The sequence below is a fragment of the Salvia miltiorrhiza genome, unplaced genomic scaffold, assembly GCF_028751815.1.
Source record: "Salvia miltiorrhiza cultivar Shanhuang (shh) unplaced genomic scaffold, IMPLAD_Smil_shh original_scaffold_468, whole genome shotgun sequence".
NCBI classification, from domain to species: Eukaryota; Viridiplantae; Streptophyta; class Magnoliopsida; order Lamiales; family Lamiaceae; genus Salvia; species Salvia miltiorrhiza.
Window position 1 is genome coordinate 422,912 of NW_026651556.1, and position 17,911 is coordinate 440,822.

The window sequence follows — 17,911 nt, forward strand, 5'->3', positions numbered from 1 at the left end:
TCTGTATCTTTTGTCTTCCCCTTCACATTCAGGACAGTATTAAACACGTTATCAAACACATTTTTCTCAATGTGCATGACATCCAGATTATGTCGAATCAAAAGATGTCTCCAATAGGGTAGATCCCAAAATATGCTTTTCTTTTTCCACCCTACATCTTGATATTTGGCGAGTTGAGCGTTCCTGCCATCGAAGTCTTCGGTAACCTTCACGAAGCCTAACCCCTCGATTTGATTCAAGATTTGTATTCCTGATCTTTGTTCTGGTGGACCAACATTGCATGTCTTATTCCTCAATAATGAAGTTTTGTTTCTCCTAAACACATGGTTAGGAGGTAAGAACTTCCGATGATTATCAAACCACGATTGTTTTCCACTCATCGGCAAAGTGAATGCTTCTGTATTCTCCATGCAATGTGGACATGCCAATTTCCCAGCTGTACCCCACCCAAACAACATAGCGTACGCTGGAAAATCACTGATAGTCCATATTAGAGCTGCTCGCATCTGGAAATTTTGCTTCAACGATATGTCGTAAGTGTTCACATCAACCTCCCACAGAGATTTTAACTCGTGTATCAATGGCTGTAAGAATACGTCCAACTTCATCTTTGGGTTTGATGGGCCAGGCACAAGGACTGTGAGGAACATGAATTGTTCTTTCATGCACAACCACGGAGGCAGGTTATACGGCGTGACAATAACTGGCCAAGAAGAATATTGACGCCCTGATTGTGCAAATGGGGCAAAACCATCTGTAGAAAGGCCCAATCTCACATTTCTGATCTCCTCGGCGAATCCAGGAAAGACTGAATTCAAATGTTTCCATGCCGGAGAGTCGGCCGGGTGGCGCATTATCCCATCGTCTGTGGAGGTCGCATGCCACCGCATATGTTCAGCAGTTGCAGGAGATGCAAACAATCTCTGCAATCGGGGCGTCAAGGGAAAATAGTGCATCTGTTTGGCGGGCACTTGTTTCTTTCTGCGACTCCCAGATGCACGCAAACTGTCCTTATATCGTGATTGGTCACAGAACATACAACTATGTAGCTCACTAATTTCCCCCCAATACAACATGCAGTTATTAACACAGCAATCGATCTTCTCTACTGGCAAACCCAAACCACGTAGATTTCTTTTCGTACTATAGAAGTCTTCTGGACAGTTGTTACCCTCTGGTAAAGCAGCTTTCATCATCGAAGACATCTGATTGTAAGTCCTCTCTGACATGTGGCTTTCAGTCTTTATGCTCATGAATTGAGTCATCCAGCTTAATTGTGTGTACGTGTCACATCCTGCGTACAATGGAGTATCCGCTGCATCCAACATGTTATAAATCTGTTGAGCGTCATTATTGGGCGGCTGCTCCAGATTTGGAGGATCTTGATAATTACTAGGTCCAGCATGGTCATGCACCATCCTTTCGTAGTTATTGTATAATCCATCATCCTCATTCATTATAGCATGTTCTCTCGGCATATACAGCGGTGCTTCCCCGTGACAAACCCAAACTTTGTAATTCAGGACAAATCCATGCCTACTAACATGTTTTCTGACCGTAGGTACATCTAAATACGCTTGATTCTTGCACTTCTTACACGGGCACCTAATGTTACCTTGTCCATCTGTGTACGCCGTTTGATTGAACGCCCACTCAAGGAAAACCTCAAACCCCGTTTCAAATGCAGTACGATCATTGTATCTCGCGTACATCCACATACGATTATCACTCATTCTTGCAAATTCTAATTGAAAAAAACAAATAAAATATAATAAATTACTTGAAATCTAACAAAATTTCGACAGCATAACCCCACTATCCTAACTACCAAGTGCTCGACTCTACCAGCAACTATAGTGACCATAGTGGTCCTAATTTACTAAGCTAGGTCTACCCGGCCCCCCAATGTCGAAGCAATAATACAATACAAATAAAAGCAATAAAAATTAAATTAAAAACAATCATTTGTTGGGAGAAGATCCTTAAGAAATAATCAATTTCTATCCCAAAGGGAGAAGATCCTTAAGAAATTGATTAAATCTATCCCACAATATATATATATATATATATATATATATATATATATATAATAATATAACATTTCATAAACACATAGATTTAAACACATATATAATTTAACAAAATTATCCAACACATATAAATTATTCTAACAAACAACTTAAACTAATTGATTAAAATTAATATAATTTAAAATTAATCATGCTTCATAATTTAAAATTAAACTAACAACATATATTAAATGGATTAATATAATTTAAAATTAATCATGCTTCATATAATTTAGTTATAAACAAAATCAATTATAAATTAATTAACTATATATAACAAATAAATCTATTTAATTAATATATAATTAAATACATAAATAAATTCATAATTAAATAATTAAATAAATAAATAAGAGAGCGTACGGTGGTGGTTTCCGGTGGGTGTTGTGAAGAAGGCGGTGAAACGAGGTCGTCGAACTACAATAAATAATATAAGTGAAAATTATATAATTATATATAATTATATAATTAGATCTAGAGAGAGAGAGAGATACCTGCTAGGGCGGGGCGGCGGCGGTCGGCGGCGGCGGCGAAGCAGCAGCGGAAGCAGCATCAGGGGAGGGGGGGGTTATTTGGGGGTTGCGGCGCAGAAACTGAAAAAAGTATCAAACCCGCTGCCCTATATTTAAAATGTTACCGACGGCAAATGCCGCCGCTAGCTAGCGGCGGTAATTTTGCCACCGTTAATTATATAAATTTAATTAATTTATGCGTATTTTAAAATTAACGGCGGCGGCGCCGCCGGTAGCTAACGGCGGCGAGTTTGCCGTCGGTAACTGGCCGGTAATTTCGAAAGTTCGGGTCGCCTGGAATGCCGCCGCCGTGCCGCCGTTATCTACCGACGACAAAATCGCCGCCGGTAGTTTTCGCCGGTAAATACGCGTTTTTTTGTAGTGATTCAATCCCATGGTTTTCTCCATTTAGTTCAATAGTGAGGTTTCTTGATGAAGAAGACGACACTGAAATTGAAATGTCTCCTTCTTTGTTGCGTAATTCATGGTCTATGATTGGAGGAGGTTGATTCAAATCAATCATGAATTTTGAATCCATGACTATAGGTGTGAAGATTAAGTTGTATACATATCATATTTATAGAATAATCCATGAAAAATTCAAATTTTTAGTGACTATTGATTGACCTCTTAATTCCCCCCTATATGGTTCTAAAAGGAGATTTCTAAGGACATGAAATTGCCGGCAAAACCAACACAAATTCATCAAGAGTTGAGTTATTTAATTTGAATTCCAAATGCAAATTTTAATTGTTACAAAATCTCCCGGCAAAATCAATAGGAGAATATCAAACCGGCAAAATCAATAGGAGAATATCAAAAGTGTGTTTCATATTTTTGGAAGGAAGAGTTATCATAAATATGAAAACTAGGTTGACAACTTAATTTGGATTTAATATTGCTTAATAATTAGAGATAATTAGTGTGAAAGTTATCATTAAATAAGGTTATAACAGGTATAAAATTTATTCATTAAAATCTGTGTAAAACACTAGAACGACTTATATTATTTTTTAAAATAAAAATAAGATTTAGTTATTTTATCATATTCTCTACATTATAGTTATTTTTTTGCAATTTTTTGGTAACTTTTATATTTTTATTAAAAACTAAATAAAAAAAAATGCAAAAAAAAATTTAAAAAATAAGTACAATGTAGAGAATATAATAAAATAATTAAATCCTATTTTTATTTGAAAAAAATAAATTAAATAAATCAAGATTATCCTTATTATATTAGTGTGTGGGTGGCCACAATGTGGCTGCATAGATTTATTGATATTAAAAATGGGAGGGAGTACCAGATTTTGAATGCATTGAAAATACCAAATTAATCATACCCTACTAGAAGTACTAAGCCCAATGTACAATTAATATTTGTCAATTTATGAAATACTACAAAATTAGATAATTTGTCAATAATTAATACTAATAGTACCCGCTCCACATGTGAAGCAATGGTAAGTCCCTACACAGCCACAATATAATGTCTATTGTTACATGTATCTTTAAGGCTCGTTTGGTATGCGGTATAGGATAAGGTATGATATATTTGACTGAATTTTTTTTTTATTATATGTCATATTAATATATGTGGTAAAGTTACATGTATCTTTAAGGCTCGTTTGGTACGCGGTATAGGATAAGGTATGATATATTTGACTGCAATATTTTTTATTATATGCCATATTAATATAATATTTGGTACAATGTATAAAATATCTGTAAAATATAATACTCCCTCCGTCCCATTACAAATGTCTCACTTTTTATTACAAATATCTCTTTTTTTTTGGTAATATAATATGTCGTTATACTTAACATTTAAATAATTTTCATCAACTCACTTTATCTACTTTCTACACATTTCTTAATTTTTGTGCCCAAAAATAATGAGACATTTGTAGTGGGACGGATGGTACGATGTATTAAGATTATATAAAGTTAATAATAGTTATAATTAAGATTTTTATTACGTATGCGACCTATAGAGGTGGTATACAGAATTTCTCAAATCAGTATAATATTTTTGAATTTTTAATTTATAAAGAACAGTATATTTCGTGTTACTTTTTACCAAATAAAATATTAGGGTGTCATAGACACATCATTTAAAATATACATTTGGTGTGGCATTTTTTCAAAGTCAATACTTTTAAAATATATTTTAATGTTGACTACCCCGAATTATATCTATTTATTTTTTATATAAAAGAATAGGGTTCTAATAGTTGAAGTGATATGCTACGAGGGGAAGTAGTAATTATTTTATTGAGAAGGAGCTTTAGACATGGTGGGTACTACTAGAGAGTAGTTAAGAATGTAGATGAAAATGGCATCTTTGTACTCTAATATATTTGAATAATTGTAAGGACATTTTTGGAGAGTTGAAGCATAGTGCCACAATTAACCAGCTATTTATGAGTGGATATTGAAACGTCTATCTTCAAAAGGAATCAGTCTCACTCTCTTGATCATGTGGGACCCAACCATTTGGTTCACTTTAAACTCAAATAATTTTATTCATGAGTCAGTACTATGAAAAAACAACCATAAATATACCACAAGAGTCCTACTCCTAATCCTAATCCTAATCCTAACCCCAATCCTAATCATCTGCGGTAACACATTCAACCAAACCCATCATCACCAATCGAAATGGATGAGCATGAATGGAAATGGTGTTTTTGACTTATCTAGAATTTTTCTTTATTTGTTATTATCTACATAGATTTTCGGCATTGAGATGCTAGAAAATTTTACGACGGTAAAATTGAAAAAAAAAAAAAAAAGATAGGCTGGAGAACCTGCGTTGTAATCTATGTCTATATAATATATATATAATTATATAAAACATAAGTTTTACAACTAATATTTTGCCGCCAAATTAGTGTTAAATTTGCAATTATAATCATAAAATAAGGGCAATTTATAAACAAATAATTGCCCACTAACTCACCCACTACTAAATACTATTTTTTAATTGTTATATAATACTAAAATATTATTAAAACAAAATTATGGCTCACGTTTCTTAATTTAAGAAGATAGCATACTATTATTCTAATATTAAATGGTATATTATACTTTATTTATACATAATAAAAAAAAATAAGTGTAACATTTTCCATTTAATTTCTCTTTCTTTTCTTATCCTCTATTGTTAATATACTTTAATAATACATAAAAAAAAAGTGTTTAAATTTAATTTATAAAAAATATTCAATATGCATTTTAAATTAAAGATCATAACAAGATCAAGTAAAAAAAAGATCTTAACATCTTTAATTTAGTGTGAAAAATATTATAAATACTTTTAAAATAAATAAGTTATAGTTTAAAATTTTAAAATAAAATTTTCTTCTATTCCTCTCTCCTATCTTCTTAAAGTTGGAGTACATTACTTTTTCTTTGATTTTTTTTATATATTTATTTTATTTTATTTTCTACTCTTTTGCTAAAAATATGTTTTTGTATTTTTTATTTATAAATAGATTTTAATGCAATTAAGGAGAAAAAAAATATTGGTTAAAAATAAAATTTTAAAAATATAATTTTTTAATACAATTAAGGAGAAGTAAAATATATTGGTTAAATTATATTTGATATTTATATGTAATTACTAAAAAATAGTATCAATTGATTTTATAATTGTCGTGCATCGCACGAGTTGGGTGGTGTACTAGTTACATATATATTAGGGTATTTTTGTGTTTAAGTAAGGGTGCAAATGATAGGATAGAAATGTATTTTGAAAAATAAAAAACACAACAATCCCACATGTCCTTTTTGTATGTGAATTTTCTTATTGCATAATCAGCATCGAGATATCGGAACTGAGGTTGGAAAAATTGAAAGGTTTGAGGTAGTCTTAAAATTATCCATACATTGGGGTATGTTTTTGAAAGGGTTCATATGTAATGGAGTTTTTTTGCAATTTTACTTATTTATTTAATTTAGTTGAGGAGACATAAATTTTTTAAAATCGTTTGATAGTTGACTTTAATATGATATATTTGTCCTTAAATAACTATCACTAAACTAATCCATGCACACATTCATTTTACCTTTCAACTAAATAAAAAAAGTTAAAAGGAGCGAACAATGTTACCAGTAATTAAGTCCATATATAAATCAGTATATCTTAATGTGTGTATATTCATATGGGTAAATTGTACTCCCTCCGTCCACGAAATGAGTACCCATTTGTGGACGGCACGGGTTTTAAGAAAGTTATTGAGTGTGGTGTTAGTGGAATAAGAGTCCCACTTTTTTAGTGTATTAATTAAAGGGATGTGTGAGGTACACTTGCCTAAAAAGGAAATGGGTACTTATTTTATGGACGGACGAAAAAGGAAATATGGGTACTCATTTCGTGGACGGAGGGAGTATCTCTTATACTCCCGTCCCACCAATCTTGAATCACCTTCTTTTTTCGACCGTTCCACGAATCTTGAATCATTTTCTTACATGGCAAAAAAATTCCCCTTTATTTACTTTTTCATTTTTTCACCTACCACACTTAACACACTAAATACTAATCCCTCCGTCCACTAATTGTTGGCCTAGGAGGCAAAATACGGATTTTAAGAAAAAATGTATTTTTATTAGTTGAGTGGAGAAAGGGACCCACAATTTATTAAAGTCAATGCAATTAGGCCACAATTTATTAAAGGGACCCACAATTTTGATTAAAATATGATTATAAACTTACCCAAAATAGATAGGACATAAATTGGTGGACGGACCAAAAAAGCAAGTAGGCCAAAATTAGTGGACGGAGGGAGTATTTTCTTAATTTTAGTGCCGAAAAGAATTGACTCAAGATTTGCGGGACATAGGGACTATTTATTTTTCTCAAGAAACGCATGAAGGATAGCGAAATTTGATATAGTATTTCCCTTGAAACTAAAGTTTAAATTATCCTAACTATTGACTTACTCTTAGAAATATTCCATAGTATCAATAATATCCACTAATACATGTACTTTCAACTTTTTATCATAATCTAACATCCATCTAATTTTAGCCGTCAGATAGTGATGATTTAACGAAGTTTTGGTTGATGTGAAAATTCAAATTTATTTTGGATAATTTAGCCAAAACTAGAAGACAAATTGGTACAGTACTAGAAGGAACGCAACCGCTAATTTTGGGAAGATTGATTTATCCTCGAGCATTGCAACGAGATAAAAGCATCAAATCTAAGAAGGATAGTATGTCGCCTCCAGTTTCACTGATTAGTGAAAGAGTTCCATTAACTAAAAACTAAGAAAATAATTAACATTAGCACTTGAGTTTTGTCAACATTACTTCTGTCATAATAGAAGACATGTAACAATTTTGTAAATAAAACAGAAAACTTTCAAACTATTTATAGACTATAACACATAGTACTTTGCTTTCTCAGATTGTGAAACCCATTTTCCGCAATGCAAAAAGGAAAACCTTTTTCCAACAGGAATTCAGAAAAGAAAAGAACAACGAAAAATGGCAACCATCCATAATTTATCAAGCGACCCTATTATATAACTGACGTAATTATGAGAAATGTATAAATGTCAATATTTATACTCAAATGGCCATGACAATAAAGAATCTTCATTCAAAAAAATCTCTTTCAATTTCACAATTTTTTGCTAATCTACCAAAAAACTATCACCCAGCGCCCCCCTCTTCCACATTTCCCCTGAATATATAATACAGATTAAAGGCTACAACATTTTCTTTTTTAGGGGATGGGAGTGTGGTTTGCTAATAGAGAGAAGTATGTTGTTAGCTATCTAAATTCTAGAAATTGAGAATATGTTACCTATATCTAATTTCAGAAAGGCAAACACATACAGCTTCATCGGTAGTCAAGGTTCTTCACTTGCAGCAACATATCAGTAGTTTCAATCACTTCAAAGATATAATGAATTCGCAAACATTATCCCCCGACGAAGGCTTTCGCTAGCGGCTGTAAATTTCTCCTCTAAACCAGACTCGCCAACCGCATGAGCAGCACCTTTCAACTGCAAGTTCACGAGTCATAATAGATGCATAAATTAAAACTGATATCGAGTGCTAATGGCAGAAAATAAACAATTTACATGTTCCCTATTTCAAAAAACAAAACAATCAATGATGTGAAAATGACTTGCTATCCTTAGTACGATAGAAATGGTAAGAGAATGAAAAACTGAAAAACTATTCTCAAAAGACCTTTACTATACTGTTCTTTATTAGAAAAGATTAGTGGATGGAAACATGACTTGGAAGTCCCGTCACTACTATCTTTCTCTCTGTTTTGGTTGGGAGGGGATTTCAAACTTGAAACCGACTGTCTCGAAATGGAAGTCCATCAAACACATGAAATCTTTTCAGAAGCTACTTCAAGATAGTGAAAAAACTGATACCTGATTTAAAAATTCATCAAGCCTTCTAGCCAACCTTATGATGCTACCTTCAAAAATATCAGTCATTTGAATAACATCTGCAAAAGATGCTCCCTGGAAAAAAAATGAAGGAAATCAATTTCAAAAATATCAACAACAAAAATTCAATTGCATAAACAACCTCAAACAAATTAACAGACTTCAATTCCAATGTTAAAAGAAAAGTGGTAAAGGGTAAGCGTACACTGCTCATAAGTAAAAAAGAAAAATACCACTTTTATGAAAACATGTAGGAAAAACCCACATTTAAGTGAAGAAACTAAAATGCGCCTGGATGTGACAAATTTTTGCATGAAAATCAGTGACATTCTGACACTTTATGACGAAGAAAATGCCATTGCCAGTCGGCAAGTTTGTCCTTGCACGTGATTTGGGCCTATGTTATACAATTTGGATAGAACCTACATGTTACTATAAAAGTTGGGTATTTTTAACATGTTCAATTTCCACCCGAATATACAAATTGAAAATTTACAACGACGAGGTGATAATGCTTCAATATTATCAACACAAGATGTGATAGCAGCCCTATAGACAGGAGGTATCCAAAAGCAATCTTGCTAAGTTTCAATTAAGTAAAATGTCATGCATATTTGAATAAAAATACAGACTGGCTACATTCCACAAGATAGTTAACAAGTTGCAACTTTCAGCATCACTAACAGTTTTACACACCCTTTAGGAGATGGTGTAAGCAATAAACTGACCTTTGACCAACAATAAATCACATCCATCAAGAAGGGTCTAATTGATGCTTCAACGTATTCATCCACATTTATTTCGAGTTTACACTCACGTTGTATCTGCAAAATACAACATATTCTATTTGTCATTAAATAAACTTAACTATATATTTTTTTATTGGGGAACTAATTTTCCAAGAAAAAAAAATTAATTAGGAATAACAGTTATTAGATTGAAACTAAAGACACCTCAGCTATCATTCTGGCACTATCTTGAAGTTGTTGCAATGGTTTAGCAAGTTCAGCTCTTAAATGTATCTGTTCACTCGATTTGTCCCCAGGAATAAAGCAACTAGCTAGAGCTGCAATTTGATGATGATCAAGATCATTGAAGGTACCTGTCCAAATGATACACAGAACCCAAAATAAAAACACTATGATTTGTTACCAAGTTCGAATACAATACATTACAGAAGAATTGGAACTATAATCGAACAAAAAATTCTTCTACTGAGTCAGCAAGCACATATTATGAAGGCTAAAGAAAACTACGTTACTTATCGATTTACACCAAGAAAAGTCAGACAGCATATAATTGCTGCTCAAACTAGCTGCTACAAGGAACATACATGAATTTGAGATATCTATCACTTATAGGGAGCTCACCATTGAACATCAATTCTGTGACAAGGAGCTCATCTCCAGTGTCTATAAGGCAAGCTGCACGTCCCTTCAACTGAACAACGCCGTCACCATCAATATGGCCCAGTCTTTTCAGAACCCGTGATCGATTCTTAAGTTCATCGCGAAATTTTTGAAGCTAAAAAATGTTCAAATATGTATTTGATTAGAAGAACCCAAAGGGAGGGGAGTGAAGAAAAGGAGAACAGTTCTTAAATTAATCAATAAGCATGATGTATTTGGAACCATGAAGCCAACCTTAAAAACCGAGGCTTTAATATAATTACCAAGGAAGGTAGACAGAAGAAGGGACTCAGGTATTCATTAGTCAAGACAACATAAAAACTGAATGTGTATATCAGTGTTGACCAATCTTGAGTAAGAAGCCAGTGCAGAAGTTTAAGGCAGGACGTAAACACCGAGAGGGAAGTACCTGAGAATCACGCATTTTTGACTTTAGCTGTTGAATTTCATGATTGACTTCTGCTTTTCTCTGGAAACTTGAAATCTGATGTACATCTTGCGACTAGAAGCAACAAACAGAATTCGGCAAACACGGGTAAAAGTGCTGATTAGCATGCTCCCAAAAATGCCAGTTAAGCCTTGTTGTATCAGATTAATGGGAAAACAAGCAAACAGAACCAAATGTAAGCGGGAGAAGAAAGGAAGAGGAGGGGCATTTTTACATACCTTGTGCAGTGGATGAGTGAACAATTTCTGCTCAAGCTCCTCAATTTGGCTAGCCAACTCAACAAATTCTGGCTCATCAACTCCCATATCCTGATAAAAGTTTATATATATTATACATATTTCACAAACAGATGCCCTCTCCCAGACTAAGTCCAGTAAATAGTTCCATATAACAGACAAATTTTGAGGATATCAGAAACATGAACTTAAAAATAAGTCATAACAAGGTGCAAATACAATTATTAAACATTTATGGCAATTTATCACTCTTACACAAAAGATCAAACCACATTGGGAGTTGCATAATGCTCACGGTGAGGCAATCTGTGATGATGCAAATATAACCATAAAAAATAAAGTGCAGCACTTTTATTTTTTTTAGGTAAAACAAAAAGTGCAGCATTAAATTGACTGATAACATTTTTTTTGCCCCATCACCAGCCCACTTTGCTCTTCGCTTCTAGTTTGCTTTCTAGCTCTCCATGGTCTGTCTCGGTTTCATGATAAGTATACATACACTAAAAAAAAATTCACATTTTCGGAGTAATTATAAGCAACAAATTATGCTAAGCCAATCACATTGCATGAACCTTGGCACTTAATTGGCTATATTAGATAATATCAAAATCTCCGAGTATCGCATTAAGACCTAGAAATCTTCTAAGCCAATTGTCAGAACAACAATATGACACACATTTTTTAAAGAAAGGAGGCTATTATGTGTGTGTGTGTTGGCCTAGTGGCAGTGTGGTTAATGAATGAGGCCGAAGGTCTCAGGTTCGAGTCCACCGTCATGCGGTCTTTAACTTAATTTGTTTATCTAACCATGGGGGGGGGGGGAGGAGGCTATTATATGTAGGCTCAAAACTCCCAATCACAACAATTACAACAATATTCTCAAAGTAGTCACTGCACAAAATAATATCAGTAAAGCAGCATCAGACTAACAATTCACACCTTCACTGGATTAAGCTTCGGAAAACCTTGGGGATAGCGCTTTTCAAGCTGTTGCACAGCAAGGAGAACATTATGCCGACTTTCTTTTGGCCGCAAGTCGGACGGAACAGATATTCTAAGCTTGCTAACTGCAGAAAGAAGAGGCAACTGAACAGGAACCTGAAAAATAAAGTACATGAATCACAAGGGTAACCAATGACACATACCAGTTGCAGCACGATAACAGAATACAAATATGTTCAGTTACAACCACCTTCTTTTTAGACATATCCAACTTACCACATGCATTTCACCTTCTTCTCCTGGACGAGGAGGACAAGGTTTTGGTTGAGAACCATTTTCACTTGTGCCCATAGAGCAGTGGAGCAGGGCATCCACAATATAGTTGTTACCACGTGAAGAAGCAAGTGCAGCTGGCATAGAACTTGATACAGCTTGTGGTTTCTTAACCACGTTGACAACAACGCCCCAACCCCAATCTGTTCCTCCTTCTCTTACCTTAACCTGCAAAGTTACAGAAGAAGCTCTCAGTGAGAAATGACAGAACCAAGTAAAGTTTACAACTAGACTCAACCAACCCAATAGATAAGTTGTTTTATAAAGCAACAGCAACTGTATATAAATCGAGAACTGGAAATGAGCCACAAATAAAGTTGCCAGACATGCATCCTGAGCAGATGTTATCAGAAAAAACATCCATATTGGGACATACCAGTCTACCAGGTAGAAGGAAAGAGAGAACTCTTTCAGGTTGTGTTATTGCTGCCATCATTTTCTTTTCAAGTTGGGCCAACTCAAGCTTAAGTCGATGATACTCAGCCACCTCAGCCTAGTAGGTGAAATAGGAGAACTCCGTTATATGATATAATTCTAAAAAATAAGTTCCAAGCTCCAGGTGAAAGCAATCGCCTACCTCTCCAGAAGCATCAAGCACAGCAGCTTCCTGTTCGAGCTGTGAGACTTTTTTCCCAATGTCAGGTAAAGCCTAAAAAAGCAGAAATTTCGTAGATTTAGCAACTACAAATAATCTATCATAGCACAGGAAAATCAAGTTATAAGTAAAACCTTCTCGTGCTGAAATTGATGGAAGGAGTTTCTGATAACATGCTCAGCTGTGAATTGTCCCTCGGCACGACTCATTAAATTTAGAATTGAGTAATAGCTCAACCTGAAAGTACTGACCAAAGGTGCTGGTTTGCCCAAAACCATGTCTTTAAGTGTATTCATCTCCATCTAATGTCAAAGCAGAAGAATGAAATGTTAATTAAGATAAACTGTTCTTTATATGAAACACAACAAATCAGAAGAATTATTAGATCGTTAGTACACAAAATCTATTTTCAATTGTCATTTTATATAACCAGATTAGAGGTAACAGCATTAGATTTGAATGAAGACCAACAAACAATCAAGAAAGATTAAAATAATAGAGCTAAAAAACAGTTATAGTATCTTCACTAGGAATGCTGATCTATTGAGATAAAAATCACACTAGTATACTGTCAACAGAGCCAGCATAGCTCAAGACTTGAGTAATTATTAGGCTTTCAAGCACAGTAACATGGTGCCTACTTGTTCAGGCATGGCTAATGGAAACTGCTAAAGGAATTACCCTCACTCTTTTTTCCATATAACATAAGAAAATGGTTTTTGAGGTCCTATATAGTATTATTATAATATCTAATCTTAGGCACAAAGGAAATGATAAATAATGAATAAGAATAATTATACATGTCTAGGGCATTACACATTGTTTGGTGGATGTGTCAAACAAAATAATTACTATTTCTAAGGCATATGGACTGATAATACTATAAGCTCATAAACTCTCTCTGTAAAACATCTTTTAGTGGGAAATTATTTCCAAAGAGGGAGATATTTTCCAACCAAACCAAGAGAATACCAACTTTACCTTATCATCGACCATTATAATGCAGATACCCCGCTCATCTTTACCACGACGTCCAGCTCTACCACTCATCTACATACATGTATATATATTAAGAGCCGTTAAAGGTAGCAGATACAATGCACGTATTTTTAAGAAATAAAATTACTCACCTGGATATACTCACCAGATGCGATATAACGATGACTGTCACCGTCCCATTTTTTCACACTTGTGAAAACAACAGTTTTTGCAGGCATGTTCAACCCCATGGCAAACTGTCATACAAAGTAAATAAATTTTTTTACAACATAATAAAGAATAAAGATATACTATGATTTTAAACAAAAGTGTACGTAAGGATATTTTTTGTGAAGAATTCTAGCAATTGATGACACTGTTGAAAGATCTGGATCACTTTCTGAAAAATTTAACTAAAAGGCAAATCAGCAGGAAATGACAATACCGTTTCTGTGGCAAATAGGGCCTTAACAAGCCCTTCTTGGAAGAGAAGCTCTACAAGTTCTTTGATAATAGGAAGCAAACCAGAATGATGAACGGCAATGCCTCGCTGAAGTAATGGCAACATTAATTCAATGGCAGGCAAATTTCTATCCTCCTCACTCAAGCATAGGATAGCATTTCGAAACACTTCCCCCACAACATCTTTCTCCTCTGGAGTATTAAAATCAAGTTTGGACATGGACATGGCATGTTGCTCACACTCTCTTCTGCTAAAACTAAAAATTATGACTGGTTGGAATTTCCGTTCCATTATCATCTGCAAATCAACAACTTTGTGAGAATATCATAAAATAATAAAGAACAGAAGAATAACAAGAAAAACCATAAACCGACAAAAATATATACTCCCTCCGTCCGCCAAAAGTATTCCACTTTGGCCGGGCACGGAGTTTAATAAAATGTGTGATGATGTTGATGTAGTGGAGAAAGGGTCCCACCACTTTATGAGATGTGTGGTTGATATTGAATTTGGGGTGGGTTTTTTGTAAATAAAGAGTGTTTGTAAGGATAAAATATAAAGGTGGATAGTGGGACCATGGCTTAAAAAGGAAAGTGGAATACTTTTTGCGGACGCCAAATATAGTAATTGTGGAATACTTTTGGCCGACGGAGGGAGTATTATTTTTGCGCGTATAGAAAATATAGATACCTAGCTTGAAACCAAGCAGAACATGGCAACCTCTGAAGCCAACTAACCTTGACAATTTTGTATATGTCAGAACCGCCTGAAGCATTTCCATTTTTAGCAATTCTGCCACTGCCTTTGGAATTCGCGCTCTTGCTCCCATCAACAGGATTTTGCTTATTGAAAGTATCCTGGAGCTTCAAAAAGTTACCCTCTTTAAACTGCTCGTTCTCATCAACTACAAGATACAAACCAGATCCACCCACAGGAAACACATAGTGTTGTAGAGGTGTCGGCCTAAAATCTGTGTAGACCACATGACAAGGCTGTTTGTGTATATTGCATATCCATTCGGCAAACTCAGTTGCATTTGACATAGTAGCTGAAAGAAAAACCATCTTGATGGCAGGGGGCAAGAAGACAATACTTTCTTCCCAAACTACACCTCTTTCACGATCCTTCATGTAATGTATCTCATCAAATATGACCCAAGCAACTTCCTTCAGTACCTCAGAACCCCTATAAAGCATTCCCCTGAGGATTTCCGTAGTCATCACCAAACAACTTGCATTAGGTGACAGTGTGACATCACCTGTCATCAATCCAACATCTGAAAACTCTTGACTCAACTCTCTGTATTTCTGATTGCTCAAAGCTTTCAGAGGAGAAGTATATATGACTCTTTGCTTCTCTTTAAAAGCCATGGCAATTGCATATTCCGCAACTGCAGTTTTCCCAGCAGAAGTGTGAGCAGAGACTAAAACAGACTCATTTCTCTCCAAACAAGAAACAGAAACCTCCTGAAAAGGATCAAGCTTGAATGGGTAGGTCTTAGCTCGCTCCCCGTTATATATGGGATCTGCAAGGGTGCCATGAATTGATTCATCCTTGGTTGAAACATATCCACTTGGCACTGCCACCTCATGCACGCAAGTCCTAGATAAGCTACGCCTCTTAGAGGCAGAGTCTTGCACCTGGTTTTCCTGTTGTTCTTGTGAACCCTCTTCTGGTTGTTTCCTTTTAATGGATGTAGGAGAACCGTCCATCTGCTGCTACTTAAAGTTCAACTTGCTAAAAACAGATCCACAAATTTTACTTCTCCCAGCTTATACTAGTATCGCCACTTATCTGTAACAAACCATCACAAAAAACCGGGTTTAAATCCAATGTTGTGAAAATCGCTGGAGCGGACACCTTGAGGCGCCTCTGTAAGATTTTTGTGTATACGCGCCTCGTCGGCGAAAGGCGGCCGCCTCGACGCGCGGAGGTGCTGAGGTGCGAGGCGGCGCTGAGGCTATGCGAGAATGTAAGAATCGGGAGATGCAGACATATTAAATAAACATGATTTCGGCAACAATTTCAAAATTTCAAACGTCATTTCAGCAAATTTTACGCATAAACATGAATTTCAGTAATCACACCAACAAAATTAATTCAATATCTTCATCATAAAAAAGAAATGTAAAGTGAAATCATCTTCCATAAATACCTTTTCTTGAATCTGTTGTTGTGTCCCCAAACTCTGGAATTGGAGATGCAGAGAAGGGAGAAGGGGAATTAGGGTTTAAGAAGAATGATGGGTGTTTTATCTAAATAATAATAATAATAATAAATGATCGGTATTTTATCTCTATTTTATCTTCATTTTTTCATCTTTCCTTTTTTTTAATAAATAATGTAATTTGACTAATGGTAAAATATTCAATATAAAAATCATTATGAGAATTTTAGTTTGAGCTTTTGAAATAGTTATTTTGAAGAAGAAAATATAATATTTGGTTACTAATTGAAAAAACATAAAATTTGGCCATTTATTACTTGTAAAAACTGTTTTGCCCTTAATTAAAGCGGATCGGATTCGGGTCGAATTTGGGTTTGCGCGCGGATATATAGCACTAATATAGCCATAAGTATCATTTGTGCAACACTACATATGACACTAATGGCACTAATATAACCATAAGTATCATTCGTGTAGTACACTAAATGGAGAATTTACACCCTAAATAGATAATCTAAACCCTAAACAGATAATTTAAACCATAAATAGATCATCTAAACCCTACTGAAAAGTGTTCAAGATAGTCATCTAACTTTACCTATCTAAATAATATCAGCACACACAGGTATATGGCACTAATATGGCCATAAGTTTCATTCATGCAACACTGAGTATATGACACTAATAGTGTCATGTGCGCCTAACCCACGCAAACCCGAATCTGATCCTCCCTAATTAAGGACAAAACTGTCATAAAATGTAATAAATAGCCAGATTTTGTGTTTTTTCAAGGACAAAATAGTCATAAAATGTAAAAAATAGCCAGATTTTGTGTTTTTTCAATAAGTGACCAAATATTGTGTTTCTTTCCTCTGAATATTCATGCGAGTATATTATTTCTATATATTATGTGAAAAATAATTTAAGATGAAAAAAATTATACAAAATAAATTTTTTATCTAAAAGTATCTTCTCTCTTACCTCTTATTCTTTCTCTCTTATTATTTTCCTATTCTATGAAAAATGATTTTTTTTTATTTTATTTTATATTCTTAAACTTTTTTAAAAAATTATAATTTGTAATTTTAATTAATTATGTGGATACAAAAGATTTTTTAGTTATATATGGCCAAATAATATTTTACACCATTTATTTTATTTGATATTCATATTCCAAGTGAATGTGTAGTATATATGAATACACTAATAATATTGATTATAAAAATGACAACAAAATTTTCACAATTAATAAAAAAGTTAATAGCTTATAAATTGATCAACTTTTATTTTTAATGTTTCCACATGTATGATTATCCTCAAATTAAAGTTAAGTCGGACACTAA

General features: G+C 34.1%; 1 protein-coding gene across 1 annotated transcript; it reads right to left on the minus strand.

Moving 5' to 3' along the window:
• Positions 1-8,160: 8,160 nt before the first annotated feature.
• On the minus strand, positions 8,161-16,657 carry LOC131004906 (DExH-box ATP-dependent RNA helicase DExH10-like). Its single transcript, XM_057931674.1, has 17 exons — positions 16,557-16,657; positions 15,139-16,195; positions 14,384-14,698; positions 14,091-14,195; positions 13,942-14,010; positions 13,095-13,262; positions 12,943-13,014; positions 12,742-12,858; positions 12,309-12,533; positions 12,030-12,188; positions 11,073-11,162; positions 10,816-10,908; positions 10,368-10,521; positions 9,951-10,099; positions 9,726-9,821; positions 8,980-9,072; positions 8,161-8,595 (listed from the first exon to the last, which is right to left on the minus strand). Exons 2-17 carry the CDS (start codon positions 16,111-16,113, stop codon positions 8,485-8,487), a joined length of 2,991 nt encoding a protein of 996 aa, XP_057787657.1. The 5' UTR covers positions 16,114-16,195; positions 16,557-16,657; the 3' UTR covers positions 8,161-8,484.
• Positions 16,658-17,911: the final 1,254 nt, after the last annotated feature.